Consider the following 14,603-nt stretch of genomic DNA (forward strand, 5'->3'; position numbering starts at 1 on the left):
TGTTATTTTTAGCATATGTATGCTCCAGTCGTCAGGGACGAAAATACCACTGAACCTCTGAAAATCATAAGAACAAGATGAATTTTGCTGAAAATGTCAATTTTGGGACCCCAAAAATGTTTGCCGTACTACCCGCGGACTTCCCCTAATATTTTTCTTCGCAAGGGCGGGAAAATGAAAAATATCGATTTACCAGGAAACCCTCTAGAAAAATATTTCAAATAAAAAATGTAGCCACAAATTAATTAATTATTAATTAATGTATTGTTATGCTCTACTTTATCTCTTTTATTAGATTGATTAGCAAATTCTTAATTTAATTAATTACTCAATTATTTTAATTTCTGCCTATGTAAAAACAAACCAAATTCAAATTAAATTTCCTAATAAACTTTATTCTCAGGGCTAATTTTGTATTCGATGCAATACCTTTGATTTGTGGCTTCTAGTATCTCTAGTTGCTTACTCCTTCCAGGATAAAACAGAGAAATTAAACACATTCAATATCATATAAACGTTGTTATATGCTAGTCTTGCATTTTGATGTTGAGATAATTGACGGCTGATTATAAGGAACTTCGTCTTTTTTATGTTGATGCTAAGTCCCATGTTCTCGCTATGCTCTCCAATTTTATTAAGAAGGTTTTGGAGGTCTTCTATATTGTCTGCTATTAAGACCGAGTCATCTGCATATCGTATATTATTGACCCAGGTACCATTTACTTTGATGCCGCTTTCGCATTCCTCAAGAGCTTCCTGGAAGATACTTTCTGAATATAGATTGAACAGTAGTGGGGAGAGAATGCATCCCTGTCTTACACCTCTGAGAATTTTTTGAGCTTGCGTTGTTTCATTATCCACCTTGACGACAGCTGTTTGATTCCAGTAAAGAGCCTCTATGCAACGAATATCTTTTTGATCTATGTCGAGTTGCTTTAGTATATGTACGATTTTATGATGTTGTACTCGATCGAAGGCTTTTTCATAATCTATAAAGCACATCATTACATCTTTCCTTTAATCGTAGCAGTTCTGAGCTAGCACTTGAACTGCCACTAGTGCTTCCCTGGTACCCAGGCCTTTTCGAAATCCAAATTGTGAGCAACCAATAACCTTATCGCATTTTGTGGAGATTCTGTAGTGAAAAACTCTGAGGAATATTTTTAAAGAATGGCTCATCAGACTTATCAGTCGGTGCTCTGGACACTTTGCTGCGTTGTTCTTTTTTTGGCAAAGGGATAAAGGTAGATACAAGCCATTGGACAGGAAATTTTCCTTTTTTATTGATTTGGTTGAAAAATCTTTGGAGTATCGTAATTCCCTCTTCATCTAACAATCTGAGTAACTCAACAGGAATTTTATCAGGTCCAACTGCTTTCCCGTCTTTTGAGGTATTTATTGAGACTAACGTTTACTAACTGCTACGTATGGTCGGTGCTGCGCTATATGGCGTAGAGGGCTTTACACTCAAAACGAGGGATATAAACAGATTAGAAGCCTTCGAACTGTGGCTTTATCGCCATATCCTAAAGATACTATGGACGGTACAAAGTCTTAAATGTAGATGTCCTTAAGAGAATGAAGAACGCCAACTTTTCGAAACCATTAAGAAAAGGAAAACGGCATATCTGGGTCACATCATGTGAAACGAAAAATACCAGGTTCCTTTAAGTTATAATCGAGGGTAAAATTGAAGGCAAGAGAGGAATAGGACGCAAGAAAATGTCCTGGCTCCGAAACATAAGACAATGGACAGTGTGGATGCGCCAATATCTATTAATGGATTTACGTCTGAAGAAGAAGAAGTGATTTATGCATTTTATTCACTTTTTAAAGATCGGTAGATAGCAAGCTATAGCACAATCTCGACGGTAGACCGCATACTATAGTAACAATAAACAATATTTTCAATGCACTAACTAAACAAGAACAAGCACGAACAAAATCGAAACTACCAGGATATTTGCTGCAGTATAAAACTATAGTTTTTTCCTCTTCTGTTAAATAATTGATGGATTCGACCGTTACTTGATGGAAGTTCATTTTATCTCACAATAAAACACTGAAAACTTTTGTTTTCTACACTTCCACAAAATTTATTATTTACAACTATGTGACTACAGCTGTTTCGGCAAAGTGCCTTTTTCAAGTGATATAATTTACAATGTGTTTGCCTTTTTAAGTCTCTAACTGAAGAGGTTGAGGAGTGGGGGGGGGGGGAGCTGTTTGTCTCGAGTTGGTCATTCAGGATTATATCTGTATTTTTCAGTTTATTAATTTCCATAGATTCTAAAAAAGATAGCTTAAGGCCTTTATTTTGGATATGCAGAATTTGAAACTCTTCATTGAAAGAATGATTATGATCTAGAAGGTGAAGTGCGTATGTAAAAGTGTCTGTTTTTATATTGTTGAAAGCCCTTTTGGTTGAAAGAGAAAGCAACTACAGAGTGGTGTGTACAAACTAACTTGTGGTGACTGTCCGAAAACGTACATCGGTCAAACTGGCAGAACTTTTGACAAACGGATAGCAGAACACAAAAGGGCTTTCAACAATAGAAAAACAGACACTTCTACATACGCACTTCACCTTATAGATCATAATCATTCTTTCAATGAAGAGTTTAAGGGCTTAAGCTATCTTTTTTAGAATCTATGGAAATTAATAAACTGAAAAATACAGATATAATTCTGAATGACCAACTCGAGACAAACAGCTCCCCACTCCTCAACCTCTTCAGTTAGAGACTTAAAAAGGCAAACACATTGTAAATTATATCACTTGAGAAAGGCGCTCTGCCGAAACAGCTGTAGTCACATAGTTGTAAATAATAAATTTTGTGGAAGTATAGAAAACAAAAGTTTTCAGTATCTTCTGTTAAAGACTGTCAAATATTCGTTATCACTTTTGCCGTTTTGTTTTACTCACAAAAATCGACAGGATGAGCAACTATACAAATTCAATTGAAATTAAACGACCACAAGAATTTATTTTTATAAATTTTTATGTCATAAAAATATTCCTACACTTTACCGATGTGTGTATGCATTGTTATTATTATTATTTTCAAGTTTTATTCTGTTGACCTGCATTCTTATAGTGGTGTCACTGAACGTTTTCACCTCCGATATCGTTGAACCTTCATCGATTTTCATGAAAATTGGTGAGTAGTTAGAAGATACTTCAAGGAACAAAGGTGACATGATGCCAAATTGCGCCTTTACCCTGAGGGTGGATGCCACCCCTTCTCGTGGGTGAAATTTTTTTTATTAAAAATAATACCGTAAATCAATAGAGGGGCAACTTCTAAGCAAATGTCATATAAAGTTATTAACATAAATCAATACTTTTTAAGTTATTAAACATCAAAGGTTTTATTTTTCTTAAAAATAATGCATGTTTAAAGCTGTTTTTCATGTATTACTCAAAAACTATAACCTTTTGTAAAAAAGCTATTATTAACAAATTAAAGATAATAAAAAATTTAATACACTCCCCACTCAAAGAACTAAACTAATGTTATTTCAAAGTGAGTTATGGGTAATTGAATGTATATTTTTTTTTTGATGAGTACTCAAATCTAAGTATTCAAGCTTACATAACGGGAAAACGATGCATTTTATATAATATACTTGTAAAACATTTGTCAAAGTACTTCGGAATACCTAGTAGAAGTTAATAGCATCAAAATTAAGCAAGTTATGACGAAAATAAGAGAACCCTTTCGATTTTTTTAGGAAAAAGTGAAAAATAAAACATACGACATTTCCACAAATATTAAAATTTGTAGTAATCCTCACAAGAATTTCTTTAGGTTAACATAGTTATTGATTTCAACAATTTTCACCGGTTTAGAATGCATAGTTTTGAAAAAAAAAAGATATAATTTAAAAAATCAGAATTTTTAAAATTATCGTACTTTTCATTTTCTTTTGATAATAACTTCAAAAATACTCAATATACGTGAAAACTCATATACAAGGTGTCCCAAAAATAGCGGAACGGTCGAATATTTCGCGAACTAAACATGGGATCGAGAAACTGAGAAATACGTGTTCAATCATTTTCAAAAATCTATCCAATGACACTAAACACCAACCCCCACTACACCCCTGGAGATGGGGTTGGGGTAACTTTAAAATCTCAAATGGAAACCCGTAGTTTTTCTTGCAGATTTGGATTCGTTACGTAAAAGTAAGCAACTTTTATTCAAGACATTTTTTCGAACTGTGGATAGATGGCGCTATAATTGGGAAAAACGATTTATCCTGATACCACAGGTAAATTGTAGAAATGGTCTAATATCTCGAGAAATACACTTCCAAATGAGAAACCAAAAAAATGTTTCTAATACTTTTCGAAAACCTATCGAATAACACCAAACATAACCCTCCAACTCACCCCCTGAATGTGGGGTGGGGGTAACTTTAAAATCTTAAATAGAAACCCCCACTTTTCAGTACAGATTCGGATTCGTCATGAAAAATTAAGCAACATTCATTCAAAACATTTTTTAGAATTGTTGATAGATGGCGCTTTAATTGGAAAAATACGATTTATTAGCGCCATCTATCAGCAATTTTAAAAAATGTTTTGAATAAATGTTGCTTAATTTTTTATGACGAATTCGAATCTGCAATAAAAAATGGGGGTTGCTATTTAAGATTTTAAAGTTATCCCCACTCCACCTCCGGGGGGTGGGGTGGAGGGTCATGTTTGGTGTTAATCGATAGGTTTTCGAAAAATATTAAAAACCTGTTTTTTAGTTTCTCATTTGGAAGTGTATTTCTCGAGATATTAGACCGCTTCTATAATTTACCTATGGTATCAGGATAAATCGTTTTTCCCAATTATAGCGCCATCTATCCACAGTTCGAAAAAATGTCTTGAATAAAAGTTACTTACTTTTACGTAACGAATCCAAATCTGCAAGAAAAACTGGAGGTTTCCATTTGAGATTTTAAAGTTACCCCCCACCCCACCTCCAGGGGGTGTAGTGGGGATTGGCGTTTGGTGTCATTGGATAGATTTTTGAAAATTATTGACTACGTATTTTTCAGTTTTTCTATCCGATGTTTATTTCGCGAAATGTTCGACCGTTCCGCTACTTTTGGGACACCCTATATAACTAAATTTTAGTTTTGTCTGTTCCAAATGCTTTATTCATTTTACTATTTCCGTAAAGTAAAAAATAACCGAGATAGAAATGTTCATAGAAATTTCAATATTGCTGCGAGAACCATGTAACCGGGGCCATTTACCCTTGTATTTTTAAAAAAGTAAGAGGTTTAAAATACTATCTTTGACGTTTTTTAATAGCCCTTGGAATCATCTTTTAATTAGTTTTTAGGTTACCTTTATATCTTAAAAATTAACGGAGTTATTTACAAAAAAACAATAACATTTTTTGGAAAAATTTTTAAAAGATACATTTTGAAACATTTTTGGTGCATAAAGTTTAATGCTATCAACTTGTTCGAGGGCTTATTTGATAGATATTTCTATGAACTTTGACAAATGTTTAATAAGTTTATGTTACAAAATGCACCATTTTCCCGTTATTTAAGCTTGAATACTTAGATTTGGGTACTCGACGAAAGAAATTTACATTCAATTACCTATAACTCACTTTTAGTTAACATTGAAAGGTTTTCCTAGTAAGGAGTTTATTTGATTTTTTATTAGCCTCAATTTTGATAATAATAACTTTTTTGCAAAAACTTATATTTTTTGAGTTATTTATGAAAAATTGGTTAAAAACATACAATTTTCTCACGAAAAATTAAAATCTTTGATCTTTAATAACTCAAAAAGTTTTGATTTATTTTAATAAATTTATATAAAAAATTTTGCTTATAATGTGTCCCTATATCGAATTTTGGGGTTATTTTTAATAAAATCATTTTCACGCACCAGGAGGGGTGGCATCCACCCCCAGGATAAAAGCGCAAGTTAGCACCATGTTACATTTGTTCCGTGAGATATCCTCTAACCACTCACCAATTTTCATGCAAATCGATGGAGGTTCAACGAAAGCGGAGGTAATAGCTCATATCCACCTTCAGTGACTGCACTATTAGTAGAAAGTATATTTTTAAAACTTCATATTCATCTGCATTAGGTATTGCTATTCTCTTTCCAAATTTTGAACTTTTATCTGTTATCTCTTTCTTATATTGTCTTTTGATTTCCTGATCTTTCAGCAAGTCTAAAATAATTTTTCTAGTTTTGTTTTCACCCAGTTTGAAAAAATGTGGACACTTTAAATTATCCATGTCCGTTTGTCCCAGTGACTTTGTAACTCCTCCGTAATTATACCAGATATAATCACAAATGAGGTGTCGAATGAAAAATTAGAACCGAAGGTTGGTATGAAAGGTGAACAATTTTGGCCTATGACTTTCGGTTTTAGAGTTGCAACGGGAATTACTGTTTTAAAGTCGCCGAAGTAGCACAAGCGATATATTATTCGACGCGCCTTAGCAAGACCAAAACAAATATTTATACATATTTCCGGTTTTATGCCTGTCTGTCCGTCCGTCCGTCTGTCCGCGAATATAACTCCTCCGTTACTGAAACAGATAGAATTACAAATGAGATGTCGAATGATACAAAGATGGTACTATATGTGAGAAATTTTGTCTAGGATTTCCGATTTCAGAGTTGCAACTGGAAGTACTGTTTTGAATTCGGTGAAATAATACAAGCGATACCTATATTATTCGACGCGACTTAGCAAGACGAGAGTATATATTATATACTTCCGGTTCCATGCCTGTCTGTCCGTTCTTCTTTCCGCTAATATAACTCTTCCGTTATCGAAACAGATATAATGACAAACGAGATGTCGAGTGACCCAAAAGTGGTAGTAGGAGTGAGAAATTTCGTCTCGGATTTCCGATTTTAGAGTTGCAATCAGTAGTACTGCTTTAAAGTAGGCGAAATAGTACAAGCGATATACTATTCAACGCGCCTTAGCAAGACGCCTGGTTTCATGCCTGTCTTTCAGTCCGTCCGTCTGTCCGCGAATATAACTCCTCCGTTATTAAAGCAGATAGAAGGACAAACGAGATATCGAATGAGAGCTTATATCCCAAAGATGGTATTAGACGTGAACTCGAACTCCAACTCTGGAACCGGAAGCATCTATTTCTTAAAGTCGCCCAACTAGTTCAAGCGATATATTACTCGACGCGCCTTAGCAAGACGAGACTAAGTATATAGTTTCGGATTTTATATCACTTCCGGTTAAAAAGGTGTACCTAACCGGAAGAACTACATTGTAGTAGCAGAAATAGTACACGTGATATAACAATCGTCGCGTATTGAATACTCGAGCTCGAATATTTAATTTCCGATTTGATGTCATTTCTGGTTAAAAAGTTTTGACTGAAAATTTGGCAAAAATGACTCAAAATTAGGGAAATCCTATATCAATCGACGCAAAGTTACTTCGAGGATTTCAAATATCGACTTCCGCTTCTATTTTCGGTCACGTTGGGTGAAAACCTAGGTTCAATTACTTGTTTTACAGTTATTTTACCGCAAGAAAAAATTAACCAGAAATTATAAAGGGTGTTTCATTGGGAAAGGAAATACTTTAATTGTGAATAGAGGTCACCGAGGCGGTTCTAGGTATACTACATTTTTTGCCCTACGGACTTTTATAACCGACTTACATGGTGTTTTATCGATTTTGCCAATTTCTTTCCTAAGCCATAACTTTAGAACCACCCTGTATATTTTTTGATATTTGGTACACATGTGTCTCATCCAAAACCCAAACGACCGACATACTAATCATAAGAAAAACTCAGGTCCGGATTAACAAAAAATTGTAAAGTAATTCTGACCTTAAAACAACACCCTGTATATTGAAATTCTGAAAATCTCTTTGCATATTTGAAAAGAGCACAAAAAACTAAGTCTAATCGTTTGCTTCAATTTTTTGGCCAGACAATTTTATGACTCTAATTTTGAAATTATATTGAATTTTTTAAGAACTCTGACATTAAAAAGCAAGTATTATTAACTGTTCAGTATAAATTATTAAAGCTATTGAATAAATACTCATTTTAAAATGAATCAATACTTATTTACCACATTGGAACGACTCAATTATTAATCACAAGAAATATCCAGGTCCGGATTAACAAAACAACATAAAGTAATTGTGACCTTGAAACAACACCCTGTATAATGCTATTTTCAAACTTTGCACATTTGAAAATACCGCAAAAATCTGAGTTTATCTATTTGCTTTAATGTTTTGTGAAGGAAATTTAAATTTTTTAATTTTGAAATTGAATATATTGATACTTTTAAGAACACTGAAATTAAAAAGCAGATTTTTAAAGCACTTTTAACAATACATTATTAAAGTTATTAAATAAATACGCATTTTAAAAATAATTAATACTTATTTACGACATTCGAACTACCCACTTCCAAATCACAACAAAAATCCAGGTCCGGATTAACAAAACAATATCAAGTAATTGTAACCTTGAAACAACACCCTGTATATTGAAATTTTCAAAATCCGTTTCCACATAGGTATGAAAAGAGCACAAAAAACTAAGTTTAATCGTTCGCTTGAATTTTTTGGCCAGATAATTTAATGAATTTAATTTTGAAATTATGTCGAAATTTTTAAGAACTGTCGCACAAAAAATTAAAGCGGGACATTAAACTTAGTTTTTCGTGCTCTCTTCAGGTGTGCAAACGTATTTAAAAAATTTCAAGATACAGGGTGTTTTTCAAGGTCACAATTACTTTGTATTTTGTTGTTAATACGGACCTGGATTTTTCTTGTGATTAGTAAGTGAGTCCTTCTAATGCAGTAAATAATAACTGGTTATTTTTTAAATTAGTATTTATTCATTAACTTGAATGATTTATTATTAAAAGTGCTTTAAAAACCTGCTGATTAATTTCAGCGTTCTTAAAAATTTGAATAAATTTAATTTAAAAAACTTTATAAATTTTTGCACAAAAATCAAAGTGAACCGATAAACTCGGATTTTTTTTGGTCTTTTCAAATGTGCAAACAAATTTTGAAAATGTCGATATACAGGGTGTTGTTTCAAGGTCACAATTAGTTTAATTTTTTTGTTAATCCGGACCTGGATTTTTCTTGTGATTAATAATTGGGTCTTTTTAATGTGGTAAATAAGTCTTGATTCATTTTAAAATGAGTATTTATTTAATAACTTTAATAATTTATAATTAAAAGTTAATAACTTTTAATTAACTTATTTAATTAACTTTTTATTACTTTTTTTTTTACTTTTTATTAATTAAGTTAATTAACTTTTTAATGTTGAGTTCTTAAAAAATTCAATATAATTTCAAAATTAAAGTCAAAAACTGTCTGGCCGAAAAAATGAAGCAAACGATTAGAATAAGTTTTTGTGCTCTTTTCAAATATGTAAACAGATTTTCAAAATTTCAATATACAGGGTGTTGTTTTAAGGTCAAAATTACTTTATCATTTTTTGTTAATCCCGACCTGGATTTTTCTTGTGATTAGTATGTCGGTGGTTTGGGTTTTGAATGAGACATATGTGTACCAAATATTAAAAAAATATACAGGGTGGTTCTAAAGTTATGGCTTAGGAAATAAATGAGCAAAATCGATAAAACACCCTGAAACTCGGATATAAAAGTCAATAGGGCAAAAAATTTAGTACACCTAGAACGGCCTCGGTGACCTCTATTCACCATTAAAGTATTTCCGTTTCCCAATGAAACACCCTGTATAATACTTAAGATTTTTGAGTTATTTTAAGGTTCGTAACTAATAAAAGGCTAGCCACGCTAATATAAACCGTGAGCTTTCATGGTGCAATTTTCCAATAGCTTGATGTTTCTCTTCGATAAAGATTGTCAATGCGACAGAGATTTGGACTACAATTCCTCCACTAAACTCCGCTATACTAGCTATATTGGAACATAATCCAGAAAAATGTATTTTCTATCACATATATCTGTCTCTCATGATTTCGCTTATTTTTTTTTATTGAATTACAAAAGTATAAATACTCGATGTATTTTGAACTTAGGAAAAGAGGAAGTAGTTAAATAATTAGTTTTCTTTCGTTAAGAAGTTATGTTGTATGTGTACCAACTTAATCATTTTTTATTGGACTAATGCGTGTGAAGAGTTTGGAGAGTACTTTCTTGTAGCGCGGTGCAAGTAAGAAGTGCATTTTTATTATCCAATTGCGAAAGTGTGATTATTTAATTCGAAATATAGGGCATTCGTCTGGAGCTTAAATAAAAAAATCGGTTGGGAAATTAACGCGTCGAAATTCGCAGTGCGTCCATTATAGGCGGCATCATTGCCTTTGAGCCGCGGTAAGGTGGCTACTTGCTAATTTTCTCGTGGGTGCGTATTAGAGGAGAGCAGTTTAGCTTCAGATCAAGGTCTTTGTCACGCACTAAATAATCTACTACATGAACATGTGAAAAAAAAATGGAAAGAAAGGCATATAAAGTTGAATTGTTAAAAACAAAACAAAAAAATAGACGCGAGCTTTCAAACATTAATAGTCCAAGAAATGAAGCTTAAAATAAAACAAAACCTCGCAATAGGGCTTTTCATTCACAGTCATGTGTTTTGAGCTTCTAAAAATGTAACTTTTGAAAAAATAAATAAAACCGTTTTTTTTTAATTTTCTTTAAAACCAATAGTAATCGAGCTATACTTTTTTATATGTTAGCTCTTCTTCGTCAAATGCTAAATATTGTAGTTTCAAAGTCAAAAGACTTTGCTAGTCAAAAGACTAATGAAGACTGTCATGGCTGGGACATCTTCAGAGACAAGACGATGAAAACAACGAAGAAAATATTACAATGGAAGCAGATAGAAACGCGAAAAAAAGGAAGGCCCAAAACGAGATGGTTAGATGATGTGGAAAACGACCTGAACACCATGAATATATGACAATGGAGGAGGAGGCCACAAGAGAGATCTGATTGAAAGGACATAGCCAGACAGCCAAAGACCTATCCAGTGTTATGATGCCAACAGAAGAAGAAATTATTACATACTAGGTATTAGGTTTCTATAACAAAGGTATTGTTTTTATTTTTGTATATTCATTAATTTTTATACCTGGCCGTACTGTCTTATCTCAGTCTTTTATGGCACTGTCAGTATACAGCGTGTCTACTGAAGTTGGAAACATATGGGAAACTTTTTTGTTATTCATTTTACGAAAAAAAGTTATTCTTTATAAAAAGTTCTGCATGCTCTAAAACCTAAGATTCAATCATAGACATAAAATTTTGTCAATATTATACGAGGTATGTCAAAAAATATGAAATTCGTTCAAGAAAGTACCTTTATTTCTCTCAATATCGAAAATTCTTATTATGAAAAGTTGTTTGGAAATCAAAACTAAGATAAAGTATGCAATTACATCCTTCTAATTGAAAAAAAATATTTTCCAAATTTTTCTCAAATTTATTGATACTCTACTTCGTTTTTATTTATTACACATACGATAACTCTTTTATTATTACTTTTACGAAAAAAGTGTATTCTTTATAAAAAGCTCTGTATGTCCTAAGACCGAAGATGCAACCATCAGATATCACATTTTATTAATTTTATACGAGGTACGTCAAAAATATGAATTTCACTCAAGAGTAAAGTACCTTTATTTTTCACAATATTGAAAATGGTTATTAAAAAAAGTTGTTTAGAATTAAAATAGTATATTATTCAACGAGCATGTAATGATGGCTATTACTCACGATGATGAAGTTTGCGACACGAGCCGTAGGCGAGTGTCGTAATTCATCAGAGTGAGTAATAGCCATTACAGGCGAGTAGAATACTATACTTTTTCTACGACCTTTTTTTATTTTAATTAGTAAAAAATTTATTTATCAACCACTCGAGATTTAAATTATAATAATTTACAAGAATACCTAAATGTTATTTACCCCTAGTACGTGGCTGAAGGATTGGTTGCCTACCATTATCAAATTATTATTTATTGTAAAAATACAACTAGAAATAGTGAATATAAGTTCTATTCGTTTCCGAAAAATTATAAGCTTAAATTTGTACCTACTGTCAATTATAATCTAATAAATAGGAAATGGCTGTTGTCAGTGGACGTATTTCAATAGTTATAATGTTATAATAGTTATAATAGTTATAATAGTTATACATAATATGTTATAACATATTTAACACAATATAACTTGAAAAACAAACACATATAGTATTTTTACTACAAAAGCGATATTACGTAGGTCAAAATTTTTGACGTAAGAGAACTGTCAAAACATTAGAATGTGACTTTTCATTATTGCCATATTTATAATAAACATGGCAATAATGAAAAGTCACATTCTAATGTTTTGACAGTTCTCTTACGTCAAAAATTTTGACCTACGTAATATCGCTTTTGTAGTAAAAATACTATAGTTATGAATTCCAATTAACATAAACAAAATTAGCTAATGTCACTGTCACTAAAATAAATGATAAACGTCAAAATTTTTAGTAAACAAGATAAACGTAAAAAATATACTGACATTGTTACAGTTAAAATTCCTTTAAAAATTTTCCGAAGTTAGTTATTGATATAAATTACAATAATTATTGTATTAAATAAACAACTTTAAGTAATTTTATGTGCAGTTTATATACGATTAATATTAAAAGTGACATGCGTCACTTGAATCTAACTTCAGCCCGTGAGTAATGACCCGTGAATAACTTCAGCCCGTGAGTAATGAATTATTACTCACGGGTACAGTAATGGGTGCTATTATCTATGAAAAAATACCGAATATTGAGCATGTTATTAAACGGTCGTAGAAAAACTATGTTTCAATATGTAATTATATCCTTCTAATTGAAATATTGTGAAATATAAAGGTACTATAATCTTGAGCGAATTTCATATTTTTTGACACACCTCGTATAAAATTAATAAAAGTTGATATATTATGGTTGTGTCTTAAATTTTAGACCATGCAGAGCTTTTTATGAAGAATAACTTTTTTTCGTAAAATGAATAATAAGAGATTTATCATATTTGTAATAATTAAAAACGATGTTGGGTAGGTATCCATAAATTTGAGAAAAAATTTTTAATTTTTTTTCAATTAGAAGCATGTAATTGCATATTTTTGATCTTAGTTTTTAATTCCAAACAACTTTTTATCATAAGAGTTTTCGATATTGAGAGAAATAAAGGTACTTTATCTTTGACCGAAATTCATATTTTTTGACATACCTCGTATAATATTGAGAAAATTTAATATCTGATAATTGAATTTTAGGTTTTGGGGCATGCAGAACTTTTTATAAGGAATAACTTTTTTTCATAAAATTAATAATAAAAAAGTTTCCCATATGTTTCCAACTTAAGTAGACACGCTGTATTGGGATTAGCGATGTGAAATTACGTGTAATTTCAGAAATTGTAAGTTACACGTGTAAAATTACCCAAAAATTACAAACCAGATGTAATTTATGTAACTTATGTAATTTATGTTCATTGTATTAAAAAATCAATTGTTTGCATTCATATTGAATATAATAAACACAAAGTAACTACATACTTATGAAATAAAGAAAAGTGGATAAGAAATACATACAAATAATAAAGAAATGAAAACATAGGTTCTTTAGTTTTGTTTTAAGCGGCTTTTATAAATCACAACTTCCTTTTTCGCAGACAACTGGAGACCTTCTTGTTATAAAACGTCGAAGTTTCAATTGTTTGCTCTTCCAATGAGCCTTGTGTAATTTTTTTTATCTCCGGCAAATCCAGAACTGCATCCTGAAATTAAATAGGAAAGTGTAAACATAGAGAGTAAAAATAATGGGTTTATAATATAATATATACAGATCTAACTACCTTGTTTTCGGCATCTGAAGTATCCTTCTCGACTTCCGTTTTTTTTTGGGGTTGTTCTGTGCCTTTACCCTGAAATTGATAATTTTGGAATATAAACAATAAATATGTATGTGTTTACACTAATTTACCGATTTCATTAAGACGTTTTCTAAAATGTTCACTTTGCTTTGTCTCAAAATGCGTGCTGGTCTCTGTTCCCTAGTTTCCATTCTTTGATCAATTTCATCATCGGTCATTGCAAAGTCAGCAAAATTAAAATCATCGTCGGAATTTCCATTTCCTGTTGTATTTGAATGCCATGATGATATTGTCTGAAAACATAAGATTTATAATTTTTTATTCGAAAACGGTGGAATGCATTGGAAAATCGGAAAAGAAGCAAACTGCATATATCACATGCACATATCACATATCTAAAAAATGCCTAAATTTAAAATTACCTCGTCTAATTCTTCCTCTTCGGAAATATGGTTTTCAATTACTTCTATCTCCTTCTGTAAGTTTCTACCTTCTATCGAAACGTTGTTCTGTACAGTCTCTTCTATAGGATATTGACTTTGTATGTGATGTTGTCGTGAACGTTTCAGCAATTTTGAATTATATTGTATATAATTTAAATTTGCTGCCCTTTGAGTTGTTAGGCGATTTCTTCTCTTCGTATGAATGCTGCTCTGGGAGCTAAAGCTTCTCTCTGTTGCCGCAGAAGTGCACGGCAT

General features: G+C 31.7%; 1 protein-coding gene across 1 annotated transcript; it reads right to left on the reverse strand.

Annotated features, from left to right (window-relative positions):
- Positions 1-13,419: 13,419 nt before the first annotated feature.
- LOC126882800 (uncharacterized) lies at positions 13,420-14,603 on the reverse strand. Its single transcript, XM_050647866.1, has 3 exons — positions 14,016-14,603; positions 13,888-13,956; positions 13,420-13,809 (listed from the first exon to the last, which is right to left on the reverse strand). Exons 1-3 carry the CDS (start codon positions 14,121-14,123, stop codon positions 13,684-13,686), a joined length of 303 nt encoding a protein of 100 aa, XP_050503823.1. The 5' UTR covers positions 14,124-14,603; the 3' UTR covers positions 13,420-13,683.

The sequence above is a fragment of the Diabrotica virgifera genome, chromosome 3 (genome assembly GCF_917563875.1).
Source record: "Diabrotica virgifera virgifera chromosome 3, PGI_DIABVI_V3a".
Lineage (NCBI taxonomy): Eukaryota > Metazoa > Arthropoda > Insecta > Coleoptera > Chrysomelidae > Diabrotica > Diabrotica virgifera.

Excerpts from the sequence above, each read along its gene's own strand:
- LOC126882800 (XM_050647866.1), bottom strand. The coding sequence starts at position 14,123 with ATGACCGATGATGAAATTGATCAAAGAATGGAAACTAGGGAACAGAGA. Across the intron at positions 13,957-14,015 it reads AAAACGTCTTAATGAAATCG|GGTAAAGGCACAGAACAACC; the intron begins GTAAATTAGTGT and ends TATCAATTTCAG. Across the intron at positions 13,810-13,887 it reads CTTCAGATGCCGAAAACAAG|GATGCAGTTCTGGATTTGCC; the intron begins GTAGTTAGATCT and ends ATTTAATTTCAG.